Below are 18,582 nucleotides of genomic sequence, written 5' to 3' on the forward strand. Positions count from 1 at the left end.
ACAGCAACAGACAGACAAACAGAGTATGACCGAGCCTGTGGAAGTAAAACGAGATTCAGGTACGTCCCTAAGCTTCTAGGACTTCACCGTCTCTGGAGGACAGGAAGAACAAAAACGAGGAAGCGCCCAAGAAAAGTTTCTGAAGCTGCAGAAGACTGTAGGCACACCTCATACACATGTCAACAGTGTTTGTGTAATTACTCTCCACGCCATAAGGGGGGGGGACATGTGTCTGGGCAATGCAGCTTTAAAATTGAGCTCATGATCTATTCTCAATCAGTCAATCATCTCGATCATTGGTGTCAAACTCATTTTAGTTCAGGGGCCACATACAATTTGATCTCCAGCAGACCAGACCAGTAACGTAGTAGTATGATAACCTATAAATAACTTATTAAAACACTATAGCTTACTGGACTAAGTTTTAGCGGCGACTTTCCTTCTAGCTCCGTCTCTCTTCTCTCTGTCCCACCCACCTGTAAATGTTAACATCACTAATTAGCTAATCAAACAGACTGACACCTGTAAATACCATTTACAGCACAGGACTAAGATGCATTCAGGAACTGGGTTGAACGTAGGACATTCCATTTACTTAATGAACCATCTTTTTGCAATTTCCACATTTTGCTTATCCTCTAGTGGGCCAATTTTGGCCCGAGGGCCATATGTTTGACACCCCTGATCTAGGTTATTTAAAAAAAGAAAAGAAAACACAGACATCACAGTTCCTTGATTATTTATTTGCATGATAGTAATAACCTCTCCTTGTCAAACACAGCCTCTCCAGGATTTTGCAATTTATCTGAATATTGTAAAACACATTTTAATTGCCAAGTAGTTTCTTTATATATATATATATATATATATATATATATATATATATATATATATAAAGAAACGTCTTTCTTCTGCAGAAGATAAAGGTGAGAAAAGTGCTACTGTTTTATTTACAGTGAATGAAGATTAAACCAAGTTGCGGCTCACAAGGTCCTTATTTGGTCTTCACGATATGCAACGGCCGATTTAAAGACTATAAATCCTGGAGAGACTGAAATATAAACACACAGCTATCAAAGATTATTACAGTTTTTTTTAAAAAAAGAAAAATCCTGTAATAGCCACAGTCACTAACAACGAAGCCGAAGATAGCTAGCTAGCTAGAAAGGTAAATATCGTTACACGTCATGTGACAAAGCTATGAGGAAGACGGCAAGTTTCCTTGATCAAGGTAGCTACTACGCGGTCACGCTTTTTGGGAAAGGCAACGGATGTCATTGCTTGAATCGTAAAAAAGTAAGCGCTAATATAAAACAAGGAATGATATGAAAAAGCCGTTAGAAAACAGACAATCGTCATCTAAACCTATCGGAGAAACTAGTGAGAAAGGCCACGAGGTTCACAGAGAGAGAACATGAGACGACTCCTACGGTAAAACAAATGTGCATTTAAATATAAAGGCAAAATCTTACACTTATTACAGTATTTATTTTTTTGTTGTTGTTTTTGTTTTTTCCTCATTCACGCCGTCATTCATTCAGACATGACTTATATTATAAACATAGGTCCACATTTGGCGTCCGGCCTCGGGTTTCTTCTGAACGTAGCTTAAAAGACACTTGAAATCAAGAAAGAGCTTATTATCACAAATCCACCGCTTCGTTTGGGGGATTTCTTTTAAACTTCATGGTCTTTGTACCATTTTATGAACATAATGTTGAAGATGTCTAACAGATAAATGATTAATAGTGAGTCCTCTGGTTAAAAACAAAGCTTAAAAAGAGTGTAAAAGTGTGAAAAGGGGGGAGAGAGGAGGGGTTTGTCTTGTGCTCTGTGTATAAAAATAATAACCTGTAAGCTGGTCTGGAGTCTCTGCCGGGCCAGTCAGATCGAGTGGGCAGGGGCAGATGAAACGAAACGCATTAAGACTCTTATTCTGATATGAGCCGGGTAAAAACGTGAGAAAATCATATGACAGCATGAATATTTGACATTTTCCTCTTCTTGAAATACGAAACGCTCTCTGAACCTCGAGGGATTTGGGTTTGATTTGGACTCGTGATCAGGGCGTTTCTGCAGCCAGTACCCTGTGTACTCTAACTGTACCCTGTAGGATGTAGAATAGTCTCCTTTCAAAATAAAAGCACCGCCATTTATAAAAGACGATGCCTATTCTTTTTATAAAATAAAATAAAATAAAAAAATCATTCATACAAAATATTTCTTGGGGATAAAACTGAAGCTTTAACTGAAAGTGAATCTGAAAAAGCCAAACCAGATGAATAAACCAATATTTTAGTATTTCCTTTTTGTTTCTATTGTTTAGTTGAAATCAGATTATGACTTTTAGCAAATAATTTAAACGAGTATAAACAACCCGGGGGGATAAACTGTAAAATGGGTGAATCCTGTGCAAGAATACGACCGATTTCTAACTTCAGAATACATTCAAATCCTTCATTTATGCATTTTTAAAAGACTTTTTCTGACTGAAAGTGATTTTTGGGGCGTCTGTGGGGAGGAGGTACGTCCTCAAAAATATAGCTGGATATTTGTGATATTTTTGCAACTCACGGACACGACAGATCTGCAAGGAATTTAAATCGTTCCTTTTTTCAGAACGTGGCCTCGAGTCTTGCAGCTCGACACGTGCCGTCGTACATTCACCTTCAGTTCTGTATCTGACCCGGCTGCAGAACAGGAGCTCGGTGTAACCGGACCAGGTCTCGACCTTTTAAAACAAGTAGGGAGGTGGGGCATCAGTCTCTCAGATTGTTGATGTGAGCGCAGATCTTGAGGGCGGGCCCCAGCTTGATGTTCATGGTGGACATGAGATGCTCCTCCTTCAGCAGCAGCAGGGCCTGACCGTCGATCTCCTGCGACAGGAACTGGGAGGCGAGCTCCTCACAGCCTGGGAGGAGCGGGGGGGGAACAAGACAGAAACATATTTAAGATATCAGAGCAAAGATTGTCCCAGTAAAAACAGAAAATGGCAGCAAATTCAAACACTTTTGAGATTGTGACACTCATGTATTTGTGCATTAAAAAGGACTGATAGGTAATCAGCAGGACTCAGCTGTCCACCAACACTCCTTTGAGGACAGGAACGTCCACATCTTAGCCAGAGAAGACAAATGGAGTAAAAGAAGTCATCTCTGTAAAAGCTGGAAAACACTTCCTCTAGATCTGAGACAGCATTTCTGCAGCCGATTTGCAGGAAGCTATTTATTATTCATTTCTATGTAAAGACTGTGGCTCCATTACAACGAGCTGGATCTTTATCTCAGGAATGAGACTGAACCCGGACAGTTAATGGAAAGTAGGTCCAGCTTTCTTTTGGAATAAAATAAAGATTTCCATTTGAAAATAAAGGAAAGCCACACAAATACATTCCTCTACGCTGACAAAAAGAAAAAACCCTTTATGGGAAGAGGACCTCTCAGTGAGGTTTAGAAGCATGTGGTTTCCACCCGGCCAATCAGATCAAGGAGACACTCTCAGGTCATATCAGGGTCTAATGTGGTCTGCAAGGTCCACCTCTGCATGAACGCTGAGCATCACTGGTACCACGGAGAAGAAGTGGTCTAAGGGAACCACATATGGTAACTTCATTGACGTTGATTTTCTCCATTAAAAAGAAAAACAAAAAGTAAAATAGTCTTCTTATGACCTACAATAACACTCTAGGGTTCAAATTTAGCATTTCCATGTATTTCCCTATGAAGCTGACAAGAGGAAACTGGTCTGCAGAGCCTCCACTTGTGCACGGGACTCAGCAATAGACTCGTGCTGCAACAAACGTCTGTCCACTTTGAGGGACGACTGGCTCCGACTGGCAGATGCTGACGCCTGCATATGTAGCATGCAAGGAGCTGGTTGGTGGGACCTTCTCTTTACTCTGGTCCAGCGGCCAGGACGTCACAAAGCAGGCCACGTATCTGGGGCTGGAGGACGTTTTGGGAAATGATCTCGTGGTTCTTGCATCCTCTGACTGAGGTCTCACATCAAATAATAATCTTGTCATCGTCTCCAGCAAAGTTTCTTACCTGTCTGGCTGTAAGAGAGCGACTAGTTGTGAAAGAACAGGACACTACCCGGGTTAATCTGAACAAATATATGTTCCAAATAAAGACCTAAACTCCCCACGAGCTGTTTCGTTCCAGCTTATCGATAATAAAATCAACAGAAGGTGTTTATTATTAAAGCCAGACACTGACGAAGCTGTTGGATCAGTGGAGACGTGAACACAGAGACGCTCGTTTGCACACATCACAACACGAAGGGTCAAGCGTCGGATCGTCAAACCTTGCAGAGAGGAGATGAACTGCGACACTTCCTCCACGCTCCAGCGGGCGGCGCTGGCGGGCAGGCAGCCGGGCGGCGAGCTCTCCGTCGGCAGCGGGGGAGGCGGCTGGTGGCAGGAGGCCGAGGAGGCGGGCGAGAGGGACATGGGGTCGTCCTCGTCCTCCTCTACGCTGGACTCCTCGTCTGAGTGGCTGGACTCTGAACGGCACTGTGGGGACAAGAGGGGGGACGGGAGAGGAGCCGGTGAGCAAGGCAGTGAAGGAGGAGGCAGGAGAAGACAGGAAGGTTTCACAGCAGCCACCAGAGGGAGTGGATCCTTATTTGACTCGCATGCTTACACCGGGTGTCCACATACTTCTGAGTACTGAGATATTCATTATTCATTCATTATATGATGCTCTGGTGTCCACAAACTTTGAGGACATCTCACTGAAAGCTCAATTCCTCGGAGTGGGATGATGCAGAACTAATCTGAAAACTAGAATTACTGTCACTGCCTCATAGCCGTATTCATGAGCGGCCTTAAAAACATTTATTTCTGATTTAAAAGACCTGATGTTGATTCATAAATTCCTCAGATAAATATTTATCATGCAGGACGTTTCCTGTATCCTCTTCGTTGCAGGATTAGTTTTGCGAGACGGTGCAACGAGATTAGTCCACGTGTGAGGAAGATCTAACGTATGAAAGCTGACTGGATTTAAAAGAGACAGGAGGACACTGGGCAAACTGCTCTCCATCATGGGACGCCCCGTCACATCCACTACACCGGACTATGGACGGGCAGCAGAGCTCATTCTCCAACAGACAGGACGTCCAGCTACAGGATGTCATTCATACCAAACTCTAACCAGGGCTGAAAGGGGAAGGCAACAAGGAAGAGCCAAAAAACTGCAGGAGAGGCTCAAAAACTCAGGACATTAGTTAATACAGAGAACGCAAACTTTGGACTTGCATACTTGGTAATTTGGGGCTGGAGGCTAACCCAGCTGTCATTGGGCAAGAGGTGAGGTGCACCCTGGACAGGATTAGAACCCAGAACCATGGGTGAATCCTGTGCAAGAATACGACCAATTTCTAACTTCAAAATACATTCAAAACCTTCATATATGCATTTTTTTGCTGATTTTTGGGGCGTCTGTGGGGAAGAGGTACGTTCTTAAAAGTATAGCCGGATATTTGTGATATTTTTGCAACTCACGGGGAAGGAATTTAATTATTTCCTGTGCAAACGTGTCCTTTTAAGACATCGAGTCTTGCAGCACCAGCTCGCGTTTACCTGCAGTTCCGTATCTGACCTGACCACCTAACCACAACACCACTGTGCCACCTGTAACATGGACTTGACAAGCTCCAACTCTGAAGTTCAGACTCCAGAGGACTGTTGTTTGGTAATTTGAAACGGCAGCGTACTTGATAACGCCTGTGAAATGCATTCTGGGATACCTGGCTGTACCAACAGACGGGGCAAGAACACATCGGGGTATTTGGACTGTGCCTGTTCAGATGTGTGCTTTGAAATTGGAACTCATCATATGTCTCTAGAGCTAGTAGAGATCCACGACGACTGTGAGCAGATACGAACGAGGTAAACGAGGCCCCGTCTCACCTTGACAGGTATTGGCCTCCCTGCTATCTTGGCGCTGGCTATTTCCGAGCTGGTCCTGCGGGGAACCCTCCTCCTGGCGATGCCTCCCTCTTCGTCCGAGTTGGAGAGGTGACCGTGGGCGCGGCCGTCGACCTGGCCCGCGTCGCGATCCTGGCCCTGCCGCTGGGCGTGGCCCTGCCGCACGCAGAAGTGCTGCCTGAAGCTGACGTTGTACCTGGGGAACCAATACATACTGTATCGTAGACAAAGAGTGACATATACGGTACTGAAGCCAAGACGAGCAACACACAGTTTTTTGCCTCTTTGCGCCATACGCGGTATAAAAGCTATACCGCTGTAGTGGGCAAAGGAGCAAATGCAAAGCAGAAGCAGAAAAATGTAAAAAAGAATCAAACGCCGACAACGTACTGTCCCAAACAATGCAGCCAGGGCATTGTTTATATAGAGAAACATTTATAACGTCAAAAAAAACACAACTTCCTGGACCGGGCTGCAGACTGACACACATACAGCCGGTCTACGTGAAAAAGTGGATGAAGTGGAGCTGGTATTCAAACGTACGAGGACAGAAAACATGCATGCTGGGAAATCTAAAGCTGCAGCCACCTGAGATATTCAGCCGACGTAGGACACGGACGTCAAGATGTCAGTGATGTTTCAGAGAATTTGGCGCGAAATAATGACATTACAAGGAGTTTAGCCAGTTTGTTTGAGTTAAAGGTGTTAAAATTGGACATATTTGGGTAAAAAATGAAAGTAAAAGGAGCTAAATGTAAAATATTCAATAGAAAATTAGGATTGTAGTGTTTAAATGTTTCTAAATCCCCTGTTAGAGCACAGAATCTGGGACTAACTGTGCTCTGAACAAGAGTAGACGTCCGTCAGTGGCTGCAGCTCTTTGCAATAAAGTGATATAATCTAAGGTGCCCCCCCCCCCACACACACAAGTGTATACGATATATAAATATATATATAAATATATGTGTATATTTCATGCATTTGAAGTACCTCTTGGCACAAGACATGGAGCAGAACCGTTTGGTGCCTCTGAACTGGCTGGCAGGAGCAAAGTTTTTACAGTACTCACACTTCAGCACTGAGGGAGGGAAGAGTTTAGAAAGAGAGGTCAGTGAATGCATCATTTTCTCAGTACAGAAAATAAATCAACACAGGAGAACGGCTTTAAGGAGTTCCTCAGTCTAAAAGCTCATCTGCAGACGTGCTACATTCCAACCTGGAAGGCTGTGATTAAACGCTCTCCCTGCTCCCGTGGCTCGGATATGTTTTTGTCCGAACTCACGCCGTGGTATTTATTTCTGGAGAGGTTAGCTAGCTTATTTTCTTCCCACTGACAGTTGGCTGGAAGTTTAAATGACAGATTTATGTCCTTTAACTACACAGATGTGCTCGTGTAACTGCACATTTACACCTTCACACCAGCGGCTACGTTTACATGGACGCAGAATAAAAAGAACTCATGAAACCAGTCAGATGTAAAGGGCTGGTGCAAACCTTTGATAACCATGTAGACCTTTAATATCTGCTGGAATCCACGTGGACAGAGACGATGGAGATGTGGAGACGTCTTGGTCGTCTTCCAAGACTCTACACATTCAGGACTGGAGGAGGACATAGAGGATGAGGACATGGAGGAGGACATGGAGGAAAAACATCTTCTCATTCTATTTAAGATGAACAAGAACCTGAATCCATGAGGGCAGCGTTGTTAAAACAAAACATCTTGGTCTTCTTCTATTGAATCAATTCAGGACTGGAGACAAACATGGAGGACAACATCTTCCTGTTCTTGTCCTCTTCCTCCTTCTTCCTTCTCTTCTTTGAACAGAGCCTGGATCCATGTGGACACCAACGTTGGAGATGTGGAGACATCTTTGTCTTCTTCTTCTCGTCCATCCTCTTCTTCTTCTTCTTCTCCTCCAACCTTGTCCTCTTCTTCTTCTTCTTCTCTTTAGTCTTTCTCTTTTCTGAACAGAACCTGGATCCATGTGGACAGCAACGTCGGAGATGTGGAGACATCTTGGCCTTCTTCTGAGACTCTAGACATTCAGGACTGGAGATAAATCTGGGGAAAGCTTCTTCAAATTTGACGCTTTAAAGCAGCAGGATGCCTTAGTAGGTTTTATATTTCTTTAATTTATTGAGTGATGTTAATATGGGGGACTTCCAAAGTAAGAATTTGATTGTCCGGTCTAAACTTCAGTTTTTTACTTTGCATATGATAAAAAACATCTTGAATCTTTGTCAGTAAAGTAAATATATATCTGACCATATCCTTTTATTCAGCGTCCATATAAACAGTTTATCTGATCAGAATAACTAATCGGGTTAAAGAGACGTCGTCCACTTAAAGAGTTCAGATTTACGACCCTCAGACGTGCCTTGAAGGCAGCACTTTGGCTGTTACCTGTAGCTGTGGTCTCTGATTGGTTAGTGTCCGGACTGTCGTTGGTCAAGTCCTCGCCAGCCGAGTCCTTCACCGGACCACATACCTGTCAATCAAACACAAAGAAAACGTTCAGTGACCATTACTTCTATCAGCATGGACTACATGTCTGCTCTGTGGAACTACATATCCCATGTACGCACAGGGAAAGGCTCCGCCCCTTCCTGGATGACGAAGCCCTCTATGAGGTGTGTAAGAACCTGCGGTTTAACCACGGCCTGAGGAGGCGGAGCTCTCTCGCCCTGACCACAGGTCCCACGGGACACGGCCAGCACTGGGGAGGGAGAGGAGGAGACCGGGGGAGGAGCGGCAGAGCCTGGAGAGGGAGGGGGGAGGAAGGTTTTTATTTTAAATCGGTCTTTATGCGTCTTTGCTTTTACAAGAGCAGTAGCAGCAGCAGCAGCAGGGACTCGTTACCTGCGTCGATGGGGTTGGCTGGGAGAGTCGAGGTGTGCTCTCTGATTGGCTGAAGCCGCGGGGGAAGGGGGCCATCTTCGTCGTTGGCTGAAAGGGAATCTGATTTTCTTTTTAGACAGGCGGTCACCTGCTTTACCTGAGAACAGTTTCAAGAGAGGAACAGGTGACAAAGGTCAAATTCACTAGAAAAACTGATCCACAGAGCCCCCCCCCCCACACACACACACTCCCCCACTAACACCACAGGACACCCTCAGAAGGCCCATGTCCATTCTCTGATGAGTCACCACAAGGGAGACCTGCCTAATATTAGGAAGGTGGTCATAATGTTATGCCTGATTGGTGTATATACATAAATAAATGTTGATATGCGCTGACCTGCGGCGTCTGACCTCCCGACGAGTCTCCGTTGGCGGTCACACCAGCTGACGCTCCTCTCTGCTCTTCAGTTGACAGAGGGAGGGGGAGGGAGAGGGAGGAGCGAGACACGTTGGAGGGGGGAGACGTAACGCTGGGGGGCTGGGAGGGGGCGGGGCTCGGAGCCAAGGGTCCGTTCTGACTCTGTCCCGTGCTTTGATTGGCCTGCGGGTGCACCTGGGACACCTGAGCCAAAGGGGGGGCCTCCTGGGGCGAGTGCAGCGTCTTGAGCCCCACCCCTCGGCCCACGACCCCGCCCTCCCTGGAGGCGATGGACGCCACCATGGTGAGGAGGCTGGACGAGCTGCTGAGGACGGCGGCGCCGTCGTGGCTGCAGCTCCCCCGGGCCAGGGCGAGGGCCTGGGCGTTTCCCAGCGTGCTCTGCCGGGCCCCTACGATCTGAACCGGGATGTGCGGCGGCTGTGGGGGCTGAGCGGAGCTGCTGACAGGCGGCGGGGCGGGCAGGATGGGGGGAGGGTTCCTAGAGGGCAGCTGGAGGGGCAGGCGGAGCCCCTGCAGAGTCTTAGGCTGGATGGGGATGGGCCCGTTCCCGTGGCCCGATTTCTCGCTGCCCAGCGAAGTCTTCTGCAGAGGCTGCACCACCAGAGTCTGAGCGTTGACCGCTGGCTTTATGGTCGCCGTGCCAACCGGGTACCCGTGGGGCTGGGACGCCGCACTGGACGTCAGGACCAGGGTATGAGCTGCTGTGGGGGCTGTGGTTCCTGTGGTCAGGGTTCGGGTTCCATGGAGCAGGAGCTGGGACAGCGGGATGGAGGAGTTGGAGGATGAGGAGGAGGAGGACGATGAGGAGGAGGCACCAGAGGAAGAGGAGGGGTGAGCTTTGAGGTTGGTCGGCTGGGGGTAGGTGGGGATTTTGATGTGGGGCAGAGGCTGGCTTGGTTTGGAGGGGGACTGGGTGTTTGACTGGACCAGAGAGTAGGCCGCTGGAGAAAGACAAGAAACGAGTTAGTCACCATCCAGGCATTTAAAAAATGATTGGCGTCAAATTCTCCTCCTTCGTTGGGAAGCGTCAACGCTGCCAAACATCCAAGAAGAGGAACCTGGAAATGAAATCAGTCAACAACAACAAACACTGAACATTTAAAAGAAGACAAAAGTTTCCTGGAGACAGCGTCAAGGAGAAACATCTTCCAGAGAGGGTTAGGGAGTTTATGGCAGCGTTGGATGACCAGAACATTTCTGGAGTAGAGAACACAAGGTACCAGCTACCCTCTCCACACTACATTAACTTTGACTGAAAGATTTATTGGACTGAATCCAGTCCACTCTAGGAGAAGACAAGGAAGACAAGGACAGACTTTAAGAATCTACAGGAGACCAACTCTAGGAGAAGACAAGGAAGACAAGGACAGACTTTAGGAAGCTACAGGAGACCAACTCTAGGAGAAGACAAGGAGGACAAGGACAGACTTTAGGAAGCTACAGGAGACCAACTCTAGGAGAAGACAAGGAAGACAAGGACAGACTTTAGGAAGCTACAGGAGACCAACTCTAGGACATTTAGGATCAGATTCGTTATCGTAGCAGGCTGCCCGTTCATTCCTCCCTACCTGACTCATTCCTCTCTGGGGCTTCGGTCTTTACTCCCACACCTTTGGGACTGGTCACACCTCTCATGGCTAAGTTCTGCACCTACGGAAAAAAACAAAAAAGTAAGAAACAGCGATCCTCTTGTTGTATTGTTTGACTCAAAGTTTCCTCCACAAACCTGGTCGTTGTCCGACTGAGTGCCGGCGGAGGAAGTCGGCGTCACCTCCTGCTGCTGCTGCTGCTGCTGCTGAGCCTGAGGTTGCTGGGTGACGGTTGCCACGGCGGCAGTCGCCGTGCTGCCGGGCATGAAGATGAGCTGCGAGGAGATGGGGGCCCTCAGGGAGCGGTTGACCTGCGCGAGGGAAGCCATTAAACGGACACAAGAACCGGTGTTGAACATGAGGCCGCGTGGTCTGGTAAAAAACTCACCCTCAGGTACATCTGCCCCTGCCCTGCCGCCGTGCCGCTCAGCAGCACCGACTGACTGATTGTGGACGTCGCCGAGGCGCCCATGGGCCGACTGCTGGCTGTAGCTCCTGATCCAGATGTCACGCTGGCCTGAAGGGTGACGACGGGCAGCGTTAGTACGTACAAACGGTGGTACAGGGGTTCTGGGTGAGGTGAGGTTTGTAAATAGCAGCGGTACGTACGGCTGTGGTGCTGGTGGTCTGAGAAGAGCTGCTGCTGGAGGGACTGGACTGACGGCTGGCTGCAAGAGTCGCCTTTGGAGGACGAAGAACAGGAAGAGAAGGAAGAGAAGAGATGTTGTAAGAGGTGTGGTCAAAGAAAAACATGTCTCTTTTGTTTTCTGTCTGTCTTCAGATTTCAGCCACAGCTGTCCAGAGGTCTTGTCGGTTTTAAAGGGAGTTTGTTGTTGGAGTTAATTTATTTTGCGTCTGGTGGGAGGATGAGGAGGGGTGGGTGTTGAGTTTAGGTGGGGTTGAGGCTGAGACGAGACGTTGACGAGCTCCAACTAACATCTGATGATAAAAACTACGAGGAAATTTTAACGACATGGGGCTAGGACGTCATTTGATGTGATAAGATGTTCAGATTTAAATACTGGACTTTGAAAATGTGCGTCCCCGTCACGTGATTGGATGAAGGGGCGTCTGTCTATCCGGTAGCCGACCAAAGCTCTGAATGAGGTGGAATTGAACGTTGCTGTCTTGCTGGGCTCCATTACACACCAGCTACCCTCCCTATCACTCCTATAGCACATATTTCTGCAGCCTCTGTCACGGTCAGTAAGCTATGAAGTTAAATTAGTCTCATCTCATTACTTTATTAGTTAAATGAAGTTATTGCCTTCTGACTTTTTACTGACACATATCTAGACAGTGGGCAGTAGAGTGGAGAATGGATTAGCATTTAAAAAACTAAAATAGTCCATAAATGTAGTTCCTGGAATGAATCCTTTTTGTATTTAAATACAAATACAAAGTAAAACCCTTCTAGCTGCAGGTCTGCAATCTATTGTTTAAGATTTAAAATGTTATTTTGCTTCAAAACGTGTTTTTATTTTACATATATAAGCTTATTAATTGCAGACTGACTAAATGTAATAATTAAAAGTTGACTTTAAAATTATGAAGGATAAAAAAGACTAAATCAAACACAGCTGTCACATTAACACTGTTTACAGGGGGACTCTGTGTAAATGACTTCATACACACCTTTACCTGTTGCACGGCGGCCAGGTTCTGCAGCTGGGCGCTGTTAATCTGCTGCTGCAGCATCAGCTGCTGGAAGTACTGAGCAGCGTTGGGCTGCCTCTGCAACGCCTGCAGGGCCTGGAGAGGAGGAGGAGGAGGAGGAGGAGGAGGAGCAGAGGAGGAGCAGAGGAGGAGAGAAAAAGGAGAGTCAGGGAGCGAGGAGGTCTGTGTACCTTTTTGGTATTTCAAGTTTAGTTTTAGACTCTAAAATAAAAAAGAAAGGAAGAAGAGTCCAGACATGTTGTCCTTTAATGTATGAAACCAGAAACCAGAAAGAGAAGTAAAGGAAGATGATGATGCATTAGCTCTGACTTTGGAACAATGTTCAGATTTTATGACACAAGGTCGAGTGTTGACTGCTGTACATTCCAGATGTAGGATACTTCCTGTTTCACTCCAGGAAAATACAGTTGTTTTTAGTTTTTGACCTTAGTAGAGTCTAACATTAACTTTCTGTTTTTGGTTGTAGGCTACAGAATAAAAGAGAGGTTTCTTTTTGTAACTGGAGCCTATCCCAGCAGCCACTGGGGCGAGAGGATGGGTAACACCGTGGACAGGTCTCCAGGTCTGAACAAACTGAGACGGAACCAAACAAAATAATGAAATCAGCAGCGTGTTCTCAGCCCCAAGTTTAGCTTCTCCACCAACTAGTCAAGTTGAAGTTTGCATCCATGTCTGTCCAAACCAAGCACCATCCATCCAACCAACCAACCAACCAAGCACCAACCAACCAACCAACCAACCAACCAACCAAGCACCAACCAACCAAGCAACCAACCAAGCACCAACCAACCAAGCACCAATCAACCAACCACCCAACCAACCAGACTCCAAACTTTGGGCTTCCATACTTGGTAATTTGGACTTCATTCATTCATTTCATGTAACTGCTTGTCCTCTGGAGGGTCACTGGGGGCTGGAGCCTATCCCAGCTGTCATTGGTCTAGAGGGGGGGGGTCCACCCTGGACAGGTCTCCAGTCTATCACAGGGCTAACACAGAGAGACACTCCTCACACCTACGGCCAATTTAGAATCACCAATGAACCTAACCAGCATGTCTTTGGACGGTGGGAGGAAGCTGGAGAACCTGGAGAGAACCCACGCAGACACAGGGAGAACATGCCAACTCCACACAGAAAGGATTAGAACCCAGAACCTTCCTGCTGTGCCGCCCCATTTCTTTTTAAACATGGAGGCAGTTAAGGCGAAAGCAAAAACTCAGAAGACATAGGAGGAGAGGAAACGAGGGCAGAGAGGGAGGGATGATGTACGAGCAGAGGCTGGTACAGTAATAAGTCGAGGGATGAAAGCGAGAGCGGCGCCTGGATTAATGTGCTCAGGGCGACAGAGACAGATGGCAGCGAGCCGGGCGACAAAAGCCCGAGAAACAAAATACCGTCGAGCCTCCATCAAGACTCCATCACTCCTCCTCACCTGCAGCACTCAGTCACTCTTCATCGTGTTCGTGTCCATGAATCAGAAATTATAAAGACAAACAGGCCGACTCTTCCTCTCCCTCACTCAGACGTAAAGCCAGGCTGAGTTTACACAGCAGACAGAGGCATTCATTCTCACACTACTGTACCTAATAAAGTGGCACGTTAAAGCCTTCCCCCGGCTCCTTGCTCCACCCCGGACACACCTACCTGGACGGCCTGCCGTTCATACAGAGACATGGAGTTCATCGGAGAGGGGCGGGAGCTCGTCCCAGACGCGGCGCTCCCGTTGGTCGAGGCCCCCTGCTGGTTCTGCTCTCCGTCCGTCTCCATGGCGACGATGCTGAGGAGACAGGAGGAGGAAGTTAGTTAGTGTCAGAAATGTCAACGTCTGTCAGTGTCAAGTCCTGAAAGTAGACAACGAGACGGAGACGGGACAGATGAGACCAAACATGGGGGCGCTAATGTCCGGGTTTGGGCCTGTTCTGCTGCATCTGGACCAGGACGGCTTGTCCTCATTGATGGACCAATGAATTCTGAATTCTACCAGTGAACTCTAAAAGAAAATGTCAGGACATCTGTCCATGAGCTGAATGTGAAGAGGAACTGGGTCATGCAGCAAGACAACGAGAACCAAGAACACAAGTGGTTCTACAAAAGAACGGTTAAAGAAGAACAAGATGAATGTTTAGGAACGGCCAAGTCAAAGTCCTGACCTTAATCCAATAGAAATGTTGTGGAAGGACCTGAAGCAAGCAGTTGATGTGAGGAAACCCACCAACATCTCAGAACTGAAGTGGTTCTGTTCTGAGGAATGGGCTAAAATTCCTCCAAGCTGCTGTAGACCACTGATCAGCAGTTACCAGAAACACTTAGTTACAAGGAGGTCACAGAGGCTCTGATTCATGTGTTTGACTGGGTTCTCTTTGTCTACTTTCAGGACTCGTGTGACAATCCGTCAATGTTTTGAATCGATTTTATGCAGAAATGTAGAAAATTCTGCACAAATATTTTAAGCTGCACCGTAGATACAGTCATGGACGAAAGTATTGGCACCCCTGGAACTTTTCCAGAAAATGCACCATTTCTCCCAGAAAGGTGTTGAAATTACAAATGTTTTGGTATACACGTTTATTTCCTTTAAGTGCATTGGGACAACACAAAAAAGCAGAAGAAAAAAGCCAACTTTGACATAATTTTAAACAAAACTCAAAAACTGACTGGACAAAATCATTGGCACCCTCAACTTAATATTTGGTTGCACACCCTTTGGACAAAATAACTGAAACCAATCGCTTCCTATAACCATCAACAAGTTTCTTACACCTCTCAACTGGAATTTTGGACCACTCTTCTTTTGCAAACTGTTCCAGGTCTCTCAGATTTGAAGGGTGCCTTCTCGCAACAGCAATTTTTAGATCTTTCCATAGGTGTTCTATGGGATTTAGATCCGGACTCATTGCTGGCCACTTCAGAATTCTCCAGCGCTTTGTCTCCAACCATTTCTGGGTGCTTTGTGAGCTGTGTTTTGGATCATTGTCCTGCTGGAACACCCATGACCTCTGATGCAGACCCAGCTTTCTGACACTAGGCCCTACATTACGGGCCAGAATGTTTTGATAGTCTCCAGATTTCATGATTCCTTGCACACAATCAATGCACCCAGTCCCAGAGGCAGCAAAACAACCCCAAAACATCTTTGAACCCCCACCGTATTTGACTGTAGGTACCGTGTTCTTTTCTTTGTAGGCCTCATTCGGTTTTCTGTAAACAGTAGAATGACGTGCTTTGCTAAAAAGCTCTACCTTAGTCTCATCTGTCCACAAAACATTGTCCCAGAAGGATTGAGGCTTACTCAGGTATGTTCTTGCAAACTGCAGTCTTGCTTTTTTATGCCTCTGTGTCAGAAGTGGGGTTCTCCTCGGTCTCCTGCCATAGCGCTTCACCTCATTCAGACGACGACGTATTGTTCGAGCTGACACCGTTGCACCCTGAGTCTGCAAGACAGCCTGAATTTGTGTGGAAGTTGACTGAGGTTCTTTATCCACCATTCGAACAATCCTGCGTTGCATTCTTGCATCAATTTTTCTCTTTCGTCCACGTCCAGGGAGATTTGCCACAGTTCCATGGGTTAAAAACTTCTTGATTATATTGCGCACAGTTGACAAAGGAACTTTAAGATCTCTGGAGATTGACTTGTAACCTTGAGATTGTTGATATTTTTCCACAATTTTGCTTCTTAAGTCCTCAGACAATTCTCGGCTCTTCTTTCTCTTCTCCATGCTTGGTGTGGCATACACAGGCAAACAACACAAAGGTTGAATCAACTTTTATACATTCCAACTGGCTTCAGTTTTGATTTCTATATTGCCAGCACCTGTTACTTGCCACAGGTGAGTTTAAATGAGGATCACATGCTTGAAATGAAATTCTTTACCCACAGTTTTAATAGGGTGCCAATGATTTTGTCCAGTCAATTTTTGAGTTTTGTGTAAAATTATGTCAAATTTGGCTTTTTTCTTCTGCTTTTTTGTGTTGTCCCAATGCACTTAAAGGAAATAAACGTGTATACCAAAACATTTGTAATTTCAACACTTTTCTGGGAGAAATGGTGCATTTTCTGGAAAAGTTCCAGGGGTGCCAATACTTTCGTCCATGACTGTACGTGACCAATAAATCTGATTTTCTTGTGTTTTCATGTTTTGGAAGCTGGCGTATAAAACCAAATGTTTACAGGTTCATGAAACGTACTGACCTTTGTAGATTATTACCATAGTAAACGATTTATTAAGTAACTCCACGCTGGTGTAATTTTAAATCCTGCACGTGAACGCTTCATTTTAGAGCAGAATTTACGTCTCTGCAAAGACCTACAATAAGAAAGTCACTTTTATACAAAGATTTAATTCTAAATACATAGAAATGTCTGTTATTATATTTAGTTATTGCCTTCTGACTTTTTACTGACACATATCTAGACAGTGGACAGAAGAGTGGAGAATGGATTAACATTTAAAAAACTAAAATAGTCCATAAACGTAGTTCCTGGAATGAATCCTTCTTGTATTTAAATCCAAATCCAAAGTAAAACCCTTCTAGCTGCAGGTCTGCAATCTATTGTTTAAGATTTAAAATAGTATTTTGCTTTAAAATGCGTTTTTGTTTTACATATATAACCCTAATAATTAATTAAATTAATGTTGTAAGTTGCAGTTGCAAAAGTTGACAAAATGCACTGACTTTAAAACTATGAAGGATAAAAAAAAAAACTAAATCAGACATGGCTGTCAACACGAACACTGTTATCTATTCACAAACAATGCACTAGTTTCTATTGCAATATTACTGTGATAATACATGGCATAGACATATGGGGCCTCTTTTTTAAATGTAACTTTAAAATCCTGCACTTGAAAAAATCCACAATTAAAACAGATAAAATAGAAAAATTCAGCTGTACAGCAAATATAATTTATTCCAAACCATTCACTCGTTTGTAATGTAATATTATTTATGTCTTGTTCATGAGGCGGTATCGATATTTACACATACATTTATTTTTTTCCTTGTTTAAAGAGTAATTTTAACTTTCTGCACTTGAATGCATCACATCAGAGCAGAATCTGTCTTTCTGCAAAAATCTACAAAAATTAAATTATAAATAAATAGATTAAAACATATCTATATTTTTGTTTTTGTGCACAAATTTTGCACTGGCCTAAAAAAATAAAACCCTAAACTGGTTTAGATGAGATAAAAAGATCCATTAAATGCATCTGGTTGTATTTCTTATCTTTTCTAATCCTGCAGCATCTGTCTTCCTCTTCCTCTCCCTCATCACCCCATCCTGTCCCAGCTTCTATCCTCCTCATCCTCCTTCAGCTGCAACAACAACCACCTGAGCTGCAGACACAGAGCTAACGCTAGCTAGCTGCCCTCCATGTTTCAGACCAGTTAACACTGGATCCACCAGAGGCTAGTCCTCCTAGCCTCCTGCTAGCCGCCGCCGCCGCCGCCGCTGCCGTCTGGCTCGGCTCGGGCTCGGGCTCGGGCTCCGCTCCTACCGTCGCTGCTGCTCCGGGATCCTCAGCCTCCTCCTGCACCGGCTGCCCGCTGCAGAAGCGACCCGAGCGACGGTGCGTCCTCCCCCGGGGCTTGACTCGTTGACGGGATGGGTGGATGCCTGGTCCTCTCCTAGCGTGCAGGACGGTCGGCCGCAGACAGAAGCAGCAGAGACAGAAGCAGCAGCGGCTCTGATTTTACTGTTGTGCATAAATTTGCAGCTGATGTGTTGTCGGAGAGAGAGACGCCTCCTTTCTCCTCTGCTCTGCCTTTTCCGGCGCAACGGGATGACGGAGCCGGACGGGGAGAGAGGGGCCCCTGTGCCCCCCTGGTCGGTTAGAGGAGAGCTGGAGGGGGTCTGACCTGAGAGCCACTACTACCTTAACATTTATATAGGAACTAAAGAAAAGTTCACCAGAGACAGAGGAGACGAGATGTAAAAAAGACTAAAAATCTAAAAGTTATTTGTTCACAATCCTAAATAAAAAGAAAATAAATCTTAATCTTAATTTGAAGCCAACGTGTGACCCTAGTCCTACTCTTAATCTCAGTCTTGTTCTTATATTTATTCTACTCTCATTCTTATTAATCTTAATCTGGTATTG

At 45.7% G+C, this 18,582-nt stretch overlaps 1 protein-coding gene across 2 annotated transcripts; it reads right to left on the reverse strand.

Annotated features, from left to right (window-relative positions):
• Positions 1-528: 528 nt before the first annotated feature.
• On the reverse strand, positions 529-18,365 carry LOC311501407 (polyhomeotic-like protein 1). Of its 2 annotated transcripts, none has more exons than XM_084563206.1 (15): positions 17,980-18,365; positions 14,126-14,258; positions 12,446-12,556; positions 11,414-11,485; positions 11,193-11,321; positions 10,942-11,115; positions 10,784-10,865; positions 9,174-10,156; positions 8,796-8,931; positions 8,522-8,694; positions 8,340-8,424; positions 6,923-7,010; positions 5,915-6,128; positions 4,306-4,513; positions 529-2,911 (listed from the first exon to the last, which is right to left on the reverse strand). In XM_084563206.1, the coding sequence occupies exons 1-15, from the start codon at positions 18,186-18,188 to the stop codon at positions 2,760-2,762; spliced, it is 2,949 nt and encodes a 982-aa protein (XP_084419332.1). In that variant the 5' UTR covers positions 18,189-18,365; the 3' UTR covers positions 529-2,759. The 2 variants fall into 2 exon arrangements, with proteins under 2 accessions (XP_084419332.1, XP_084419331.1); XM_084563205.1 differs by having other exon boundaries at positions 12,440-12,556.
• Between the last annotated feature and the right edge of the window lie 217 nt (positions 18,366-18,582).

Source organism: Chelon labrosus, assembly GCF_963514085.1.
Source record: "Chelon labrosus genome assembly, chromosome: 16".
Lineage (NCBI taxonomy): Eukaryota > Metazoa > Chordata > Actinopteri > Mugiliformes > Mugilidae > Chelon > Chelon labrosus.

What these genes read in the sequence shown, in the direction of transcription:
- LOC311501407 (XM_084563205.1), bottom strand. Translation starts at nt 18,188, where the DNA reads ATGCACAACAGTAAAATCAGAGCCGCTGCTGCTTCTGTCTCTGCTGCT. An exon ending in AGACCACCAGCACCACAGCC is followed by an intron (nt 11,322 to 11,413) that starts GTACGTACCGCT and finishes GTCACCCTTCAG; the next exon opens with GCCAGCGTGACATCTGGATC. An exon ending in GGAGGCCAATACCTGTCAAG is followed by an intron (nt 4,514 to 5,914) that starts GTGAGACGGGGC and finishes TTGTCCCCACAG; the next exon opens with TGCCGTTCAGAGTCCAGCCA.